The 9,855-nt window shown below is 37.9% G+C and overlaps 1 protein-coding gene across 1 annotated transcript; it reads right to left on the reverse strand.

The window, feature by feature from the left end:
• Positions 1 to 7,884: 7,884 nt before the first annotated feature.
• Positions 7,885 to 9,303, reverse strand: LOC126690230 (chromatin-remodeling ATPase INO80-like). Its single transcript, XM_050385352.1, has 3 exons — positions 8,845 to 9,303; positions 8,289 to 8,751; positions 7,885 to 8,198 (listed from the first exon to the last, which is right to left on the reverse strand). Exons 1-3 carry the CDS (start codon positions 9,301 to 9,303, stop codon positions 7,885 to 7,887), a joined length of 1,236 nt encoding a protein of 411 aa, XP_050241309.1.
• Between the last annotated feature and the right edge of the window lie 552 nt (positions 9,304 to 9,855).

The following is a 9,855-nucleotide window of genomic DNA, read 5'->3' on the forward strand; positions in this document are numbered from 1 at the left end:
CATAGATACAATTATACAAATTTTGTTCCCACAGAGAAATGATGTATTCTATTGAATATATATATATATATATATATATATATATAATGTTAGTTAGAATAAAAGTTTAGTGATTAAATTTATTATTTTCTAATAGATTAAATTATTAAAAAAAAGTGTGCTAAGTTGCTTAACTTATGGGAAAAAGTATCTTCTAAAAAAACAATTATTGAAAAAAGTAATAATATATATATATATATAAATATATATATATCTTAGAAATGTTAATTAGAATAAAAATTTAGTGATTAAATTTATTATTTTCTAATAGATTAACCTATTAAAAAAAAGTGGTGCTAGGTTGCTTAACCTATTGGAGAAAAGTATCTTCTCAAAAAAAAAAAAAAAAATTATATATATATATATATATATATATATTTATCAGTTATGATCATATACCAGCCAATTAGAAAGGAGAAGGATATGGATGAACCTCTCCATCACTACACTAGTGGTGACAATATGGGTTCCCATACACAACATGCACCTTTTAATTTCTTTTTCTCTTCTATTTTTTTTTTAGGACAGTCATGACCTCTTGTCGTGAACCTATAAAACCATAACCAAATTCTAAGCACTCATAATTTCCCAGTACTTTAACCAGGGAAGGGTATATATGGTGTCACCCTCACACTGTCACAAATGTGTGTATATTTATATATTTAAATCATTATTATATGATAGAGCTCATTCTCGTATTATTGGGCTAGTCATCCTCCTTTTTTTTTTTTTTTTTTTTTTTTTTTTTGACAATTAGTCATCCTCTTGAGACCAGGACCATCCCACAAATATATCATACTCATAGGCCAAGGTGCTGTCCTCGTCAAAATAAATTACCAAAAAAAAAAAAAAATTGATTTGACCCCACAATTTCACGAGAGAAACTAGGGATTTCAATTAATAATAACATAGAAAATTTGATATTTGTTTTTTTTTTTTTTTTTTTTTTTTTTTGAGAGTTTCAATCTATGGTTGAACAAGAATTGAACCCTAGATCTCTTATACAACAATTAGAGATTTTATCAGTTAAGCTAACTGGAACTCTTTTTTTTTTTAAATTGACCCCACAATTTCACGAGAGAAACTGGGGATTTCAATTGACTATAACATGGAAAATTTACATTTGGTTTTGTGTTTTTAAAATTAGGGACAGCACACGTTTTTAAATTTTAGTTCATGGCTTTCTCCAAAAAAAAAAAAAAAAATTTGTAGTTCATGGGATGCTTTTTTAAAAACATTTTCAAAACAAATTTGTATTTCTGCATAGTAGTTTCTTTTTTTTAGGGCAATAATATTTTGTTTTTACACTTTTTATTGAACATTTAAGAGTTCGGTTAATTGACGCCTTTACGACATTTGTTAATATACTATTTTAAGAAGGTTTTGATACAATTTTTATAGAAAATATAAAAAAAAAATTAATTACTTTTTTTTTATATAAAAAGTTTTTAAAAATTTCTTAAACCAATACCCTTAAGGTATCCGTTAACTTTTCCTAACATTTAAATATATTTCTTCATATTGTGTTTTGACATTTTTTTTTTCTTTCTTTCAAAATGTATGTTTCAAACAACTGATCCAAATGGAAAAGAAACAGCTACAAGATCTAAATCATCTTGTGTGTTATCGAAGAGAAAGCCTTCATCTACGTTGCCTCACCATGTGGGGAGGAATTCTTTTTCTTCTTGTATCTATAGAAGATGTATTTTGCTAATTGTATCTATAATGGTGTTAGGCTTATAAACACAATAATTTATAAGAGATAATTGGATCATAAATATGATTATATGAATATTCCGAAATTTTGAAGCATATTCTAAAGTGTGTGAATTTTTATATTTATTTTTTCTCGAATAGAGTAAGTGATTAGTTTCATGTATATAGATGATCAATTATCTTGAATAAGAAATATTCAATATTTTAAGAGCAATAATGCCCCGTCTCACATAAAAGTCAGATACAGACATGAAAATCATGATAGATTCAATTTTCTGTCTTGAATAATTTGTCACTACATAGCTTGATTTACTTCTAAGGATATGACTCTCAATTGGCTACAAGGTATGGCACCACATTATCCACAACCACAACGACAAGTTGCTTGATTGGACTCTCCACAAGAAAGATGAAATTTGTCTTTTATATTAGAATTTTAGATGAAGGAGGCTATGGGATTATTGAAAAATGGCGATGAATTAACCTTGCCGGAATGTTGAGTAAAAGGCTTGAAGGTCCGGTGATAACCTCTTAATTGCAATTTTTCCTTTTTGATGAAATGGACAGTCATATCATTATCACAAGATTCATAATAATTATATTATTTTATTAATTATCTCAATAACCACAATAATTTTAATAAAATTTGTAATATATTGCATTACGGAATTACACCCATTCCATTCATTTCAATAATTTGGATCTTATTCTACTAGTCTACGTTATAGTATTAGAATTGTATAGTTAAATAATTAAATTTATCATATCCCAATAGTTCAAACTGGAAACGGCTATGTGGAATTTGGTCTACTAATAACACTCAAACAGATGATATATCGACAGTGGTTGCTATGCAGCACCGCCGGGAGTAATGATCGCTTTAGGCTGGAACTGTCGGGAGCTTGGGAACCCCCAAATAGTTAATGCCCTGCGTGATATTGTGCAGAGGTGGGATCCCCAAATTGTCTTCCTATCGGAGACAAAGCTCCGAAAGAAATCTATGGAAAGAGCAAAGACAAGAGCTAGTTTTGTTTATGGTTTGGTAGTTCCTAAATCAAATAGAAGTGAAGATTTGGCAATGTTGTGGAAGAAAGAATTCAATCTAGACATCATGGGGTATGAGGGCAATTATATTGATGCCATTGTTATCGAATCAATCTTAGGCCTCAAATGAAGGATTACAGGGTTCTACAAACACCCAAAAACCCACAAGAGAAAGGAATCGTGGGATCAATTACGTGCCTTGAACAAAAAATTCCAGCTTCCATGGATGTGCTTTGGAGATTTCAATGAGGTATTGTCTATGACTGAAAAGATGGGGGGAATGCAAAGACCTCAACGCCATATAGATGAATTTCGAGCTGCAATTAATGAGTGTGGCTTCAAGGATTTAGGGTATAATGGCCCTGATTACACTTGGTGCAATATGCAAGAGAGAGAGAGGAGAATGTACCTAAGGTTGGATCCGGATTTTGCTACTTTGGATTGGATTGATCATTTTAAGGAAGCTTAAATACATTACATTGTAGATTCCACCTCTGATCACTATGCGTTACTACTGTCAGATTCTTTTGCTCCTTAACCTCCTAGAAAGCGTTGCTTTCATTTCGAAGCTATGTGGACTAGGAGAGAGGATTGTAGAGACATCATTACAGTAGCCTGGAATAGTGGTACGAATTTAAGCTCCCCAACTAGTATGGCTTCAGGTCTTAAGTAGTGTGCTGTGGAATTGTCTAGATGGAACAGACTAGTTTTTGGACAGGTCTTAAAGAAGATTCAAGAAAGAAGGAAGGCTTTATGCAATATGGTAGAAAGGGATAGAGATAGGTGTATGGGTAGAGAAATCAATGATTTACTGGATAATGAAGAAATTATGTGGCAGCAAAGATCAAGAGTTCAATGGTTGGGTCTAGGGGATCGCAATACAAGATATTTTCACTCCAAATCATCGTAAAGGAGGAAGAAGAACACAATTTTTGGCTTAAAGGATGAGAATGGAATTTGGAGTGACAATATTGAAAGTATAGCAGTTGTAGCAGTTTCTTATTTTGAAAAGTTGTATACTACATCTCTCCCAAGCCATATTTCAGAGGTTATTAACACAATTCCTACAAGAGTCACTAGTGAGATGAACCAGAATTTGATCAAAGAATTCACAAAGGAGGAAGTAGTGGCAGCCTTACAACAAATGCATCCCACAAAAGCTTTGTGCCCATACGATATGTCTGCTATTTTCTTTCAGAAGTATTGAGATATTGTTGGAAATGATGTTACTAATATGGCTCTAAATGTCTTAAATTCAAACATGTCCATGGTTGAAATTAACAGAACCAACATAGCCCTTATCCCAAAAATTAATAACCCTACAAAAATGACAGAGTTCAGGCCTATAAGCTGGCTTGCAAGCACCTCGAAATCCCAATGAGGTCCAGAAATTGACCAGGATAACTACTGCTTTGAACCGATTTATCTCCAGGTCAGCAGATAGGTGCAGACCCTTTTTCCTTTTGTTGCATAAATGGAAAGGATTTGAATGGACCGAGGAGTGTGCTGTAGCATTTCAACAGCTTAAGGAGTACTTGTCTCGCCCACCCATCATGTCCAGTCCTGAGGTGGACGAGGTTCTGTTTGCTTACTTGGCGGTAGCCTCTCATGCGGTGAGCTTTATTTTGATACGAGTTGACAGTGGCATCCAAAGACCAGTCTATTACGTAAGTAAGTCGCTTCACGAAGCCAAAGTTCGGTATTTATCACTGGAGAAGGCCATCTTGGCAGTAGCACATGCTACACGAAAACTCCCCCACTATTTTCAGGCGCACACTGGGGTTATTCTAACTCAATTACCGCTCAAGTCAATACTTCGGAGCGCAGATTATACCGGGAGGATTGCTAAATGGGGCACGATTCTAGGGGCTTTTGACATCAAGTATATGCCTCGTACCTCTGTAAAAGGCCAGGTCCTCGCCGATCTAGTAGCCAAGTTTGCTGAATTTCCTGAAAAAATAGATGTGAAGCAGCATGGCATGGATGAAAAATCAGTTGGCTTAATCTCCGCACAATATCCCTCACCCTGGAAAGTATATATGGATGAAGCAACAAACCAGTAGGGATCAGGAGTGGGACTGGTTCTGGCATCCCCTGAAAAGATCACCATTGAAAATTCCTTGAGGTTGGAATTCTCGGCTACAAACAATGAAACAGAATATGAAACTTTGTTGATGAGAATGGCGATGGTCCAGAAAATGGGTGGAAAGACAATGGAAATGTTCTCAGATTCAAGACTGATCGTAGGCTAGGTAAAAGCGGAATTGGAAGCTCGGGATACAAGAATGCAAGAATATTTGGGTCAAGTTAGGCGTATACAAACGAAATTTGAATTCTTTAACTTATCGCATATCCCCAGAAGTGGAAATACCCATGCAGACTCTTTGGCTACCCTTGCCACTTCTTCGGCACAAGATTTGCCCCGAGTGATACTTGTCGAAGACTTATGCACCCCTACCCTAACAAAGAAAGACTTGCTCCAAGTCCACCAAATCAAGTTAGGGCCGAGCTGGATGGATCCTATACTACTATTCCTTGAAAGGGATATATTGCCTGAAGAAAAGTCAGAAGCTGAGAAAATACGAAGGAAAGCTCCTCGATTTTGGTTGTTTGAGGATAAAAAGTTGTATAAACGTTCTTTTTCTGGACCATATCTGGTTTGTGTACATCCCGAGGCATCAGAGTCATTCCTAGAAGAACTACATGAAGGAATCTGCGGAAGTCACATAGGGGGAAGATCCTTATCTCACCGGGCCATTACTCAAGGATACTGGTGGCCAGGCATGCAAAAAGAAGCACAAGAATATGTTAGAAAATGTGATCAGTGTCAGAGATTCGCGCCAAACATTCACCAGCTTGGAGGAGTTCTTAATCCTCTTTCTAGCCCTTGGCTTTTTGCTCAATGGGGTTTGGATATTGTAGGTCATTTCCTTAAAGCACTAGGAAATAAAAAGTACTTGCTGGTTGACACAGATTATTTTACCAAGTGGGTCAAAACTGAACTTTTGGCTAATATCAGAAATGTGGATGTCAAAAGGTTTATCTGGAAGAATATCCTTACTCGATTCGGGGTTCACCATACCCTCATCTCAGATAATGGCCTTCAATTTGATAGCAAAGCCTTCAGGCAATACTGTTTTGATCTGGGGATAAAGAATAGATATTCCACTCCAGCCTATCCGTAAGGAAATGGACAAGCTGAAGCTGTCAATAAGGTTATAGTGAATGGACTTAAAAAGAGGTTGGACGATGCAAAGGGAAAATGGGTGGAGGAATTACCACATGTCCTTTGGACGTATTGAACAACGCCTCGAGGGTCAATAGGAAAGACTTCTTTCTCAATGACATATGGAGCCGAGGTTGTAATCCCTCTGGAAACAGGTTTCCCGACATTGAGAACAAATGCATTTACCCTAAATGGTAATGATGGGTTGCTGGAAAAAAGTCTGGACTTGATTGAAGAGCAAAGAGAGAATGCAATGGTCTAACTGGCCTACTACCAGCATAAGCTCAAGCAAGGTTATGATACCAATGTAAAGCTAAGACCATTGGCCCCAGAAGATTTGGTGTTGAGAAAAGTTTTGGGGACTACCAAGAATCCAGCTTGGGGAAAATTAGGGCCTTATTAGGAAGGGCCATACATAATCACTTCGGTGGCAGGAATAAGTGCGTACTATTTGGAGGATCTAGACGAAAAAACTGTACTTTATCCTTGGAATGTAAACAACCTAAAGAGGTATTATTATTAATAAAAATATCCCTGTTTAGTTTCTTCTTTAATTCGTTCCAACTATGTATCATGTGTTCCCCCATCTATTGAAGTATTGAACAGAAACTAAGTCATGTCAGGTTCCTCAGACCACAGACTTAGTGAAAATTAATACCCTTTGACATCTATTGAAGTATTGAACAAAAACTAAGTCATGTCAGGTTCCTCAGACCACATAATTAATGGAAATTAATACCCTTTGACATTTATTGAAGTATTGAACAGAAACTAAGTCATGTCAGGTTCTTTGGACCACAGACTTAGTGGAAATTAATACCCTGTGACATCTATTGAAGTATTGAACAGAAACTAAGTCATGTCAGGTTCCTCAGACCACAGACTTAGTGGAAATTAATACCCTTTGACATCTATTGAGGTATTGAACAGAAACTAAGTCATGTTAGGTTCCTCAGACCACAAACTTAATGGAAATTAATATCCTTTGACATCTATTGAGGAATTAAACAGAAATTAAGTCGTAGTAGGCTCCTCTGACCACAGACTTGATGGAAATTAATGCACTATGACATCTATTGAAGTATTGAACAGAAACTAAGTCATGTCAGGTTCCTCGGACCACAGACTTAGTGGAAATTAATACCCTTTAACATCTATTGAGGTATTGAACAGAAACTAAGTCATGTCAGGTTCTTCAGACCACAAACTTAATGAAAATTAATATCCTTTGACATCTATTGAGGAATTAAACAGAAATTAAGTCGTAGTAGGCTCCTCTGACCATAGACTTGATGGAAATTAATGCACTATGGTCCCTATTAGAATGCTAGTCCAACATAAACTTAAGCATTTAAAGGGAATGAACCCCTGATTCCTTTCCTCGGATCACAAGGTTCATTATCACCTAATAAATATATATCCTGCAGTAAGCCCATGAGCATCACTTAAAGTATTCAGGGGTGCCCTGGACTTAGCCTTATTTGATCAAGCATTAGAACATTTTCTTGAAGTTAAACTTGTTAGGATTGATAGATTCAAAATATGTCTTAATAGCGCTACGAGTTCAGTGGTTACAATCCACTCTTATTACCAATTACAATCCATTCTTATAATCAACTTTACGCTTTCCTGGCATATGATCATGTTCAAACAAAGGACAACCAAAATGAAAATTACTTAGAAAGAAAAATACAATATAAATAATAAAACAAAGAAAATAAAAATAAAATAAATGGCAACTCATACGAATTTGAGAAAGTAAAAATGCATATTTCATTAAAACATGTCTTGGAGAAAACAAATTCCATTACAAAATCATAATTACATTACAAAATGAGGATTCAATGTTTCAATTTTATCTAAAGCTTTTCCTTAGGGTTTTTGTTAACTGGCTTGTCCGCTTCAGTAGGAATTGCTTTCTCTTTTTCTTTGGGGGCTCCCTCAGCAGGCATAGTAATTAAAGCTAAAGCCTGTTCAAAACCTTGGGAAGCTGCCCCGTCTTGTGGAACCTCTGTGGCCTTGTCCGAGGATGTTTCCTTCGAAACTTCAGGTTCCTTTGACTGCTCCTGCTGATTGGGAGGAAGAAGATTCTGAGGTTGTGCTTCCTCGACCGGGTCAGCAACTATAGAGGCCACCTCATCTTGATTAGGAGGAAGGTCCGAGGCACGTATGGCTGAAGGGAGGTAGATGTTTTATGGCCTTCTCAGTTCAGAAGAAGTCTCAACCCTGGCTCGGTTGAGAGCTTCTTCCCAAGTCTGAGCACAGTAGGCTCGACATACGGCAGGGACCTCTGCCTGGAGGGTATCCCCTGTCTCGGCTATGCCAACATCGTAACCATGCTGTTCAGCCTCGTCTCTAGCCTTCTCGACCTCTATTTTTGCCTTCTTGGCCTCAGCTCTCAATTTTTCAGCATGATCCTTAAGCTTTTGGGCTTCTTCCAGTTTCTTCTTGAGGGCTGCTATTTGCTCCTTGTAAGAAGCCAGCTGGTCATTGGCCTCACGAAGGCCCTGCCTCTGATCCTCAGCCTGCCACTCAGCGCTCTCCAAAGCCGAGTCAGCACTCTTCCGAGCCTTCTCCTCCTCGGCCAGTTTTTTTCTTAAATCTGCACTGCTTTGATCAGCAAAGTTGAACGATTGTACAGCTGCTACATGCCTTCTCTTCTCATCGTCCAACTGCTGATAGTAAGAGTTGGTTATCTCCTCAATCCTAAAAATGGCTTGGACAGCCTGAAAGAAAAAGGTTAGTAACATGACAAACAAAAAACAAAAAAAAGGATAGCATCATACCATGCCCAAATATCACTTGAGGTTGAGGAAAACTTCATTCTTCCTGATGTTCCTCAGCTCGGCCATATCATTAGGGAGTAACAGAGCCCCTTCTAGAGCTGAGGCAATATGGCATCCAATACCCCTATTGAAATCCCTGAGTGATGCATCATCCCTCAGTGGTTCACCATTTAGCATAGGTGTTGGAGGCCAAGCCTGAGGCTCTAGAGGCTGAGTATTCCCTCTCTCCACGCCTCTATGCGAGGTCTGGCTGACCCTTTGCTGCTTCGCAGCTCTCTGGGTCTCGTCTTCATGAGCAGGATGAGACCTCCCAACATCTACCACATATTTTCCCTTATGCTCTCTCTTCCTCTTCAGATCAGCAGGACCAGGTCTGGATGGCAGAGACGGCTGAGGAGGAGGAAGGGGTGACTTGGGAGGAGGAGGAGGAAGTTTTGGCTGTGCAGATTTCCCTAGTTCACCCTTTCCGGGCTGGGATTCTATTAATTCCATCAAACTCTTTTGGGGCTTGCTCTAGATACCCATCTCGTCTGAAGTGGTGACTTCTGCTTGATGCTGGAAATTAACGTCAGCCGGTATGCCCTTGGGAGATGGAACTTGGTTGAACACTTCAAAGTCCTCTGAGGAATCTGACAAATCTATGATCCCTTCTGGACTTTTCTCTTCTTCTTCTTTTTCCTCTTCCTCTTCTTCAAGGATGGGTTGGGATGAGGATGCTCTTACTGAAGGGGTGGCTATGAAGAGTGGCCGAGTAAGGGGTGTACCTTTAAGAATGGGAATACCCTCTGGAACAACGAATCCTTCGTAGGCAAAACTGATGCAGTGGAGCCGAGGATCGTTGGCCTTTATCACATACTTGGGAGCTTGAAACGCGAGAGAAATTGGTGTGTACCCAAGGATTAAGTGCGCCGCTCGCAGTTGATCGTCGATTTCGTTTACGTACACCTCGGCCCGTAAAATCCTATCTAAGCTCTCTTTGTTAACTAAGCTGAGCTGGGGTTTAGTAGAACTCTTATCTGCAAAATCATTAAAATGGAAGAAAAT

This window comes from Quercus robur, chromosome 6, assembly GCF_932294415.1.
Source record: "Quercus robur chromosome 6, dhQueRobu3.1, whole genome shotgun sequence".
NCBI classification, from domain to species: Eukaryota; Viridiplantae; Streptophyta; class Magnoliopsida; order Fagales; family Fagaceae; genus Quercus; species Quercus robur.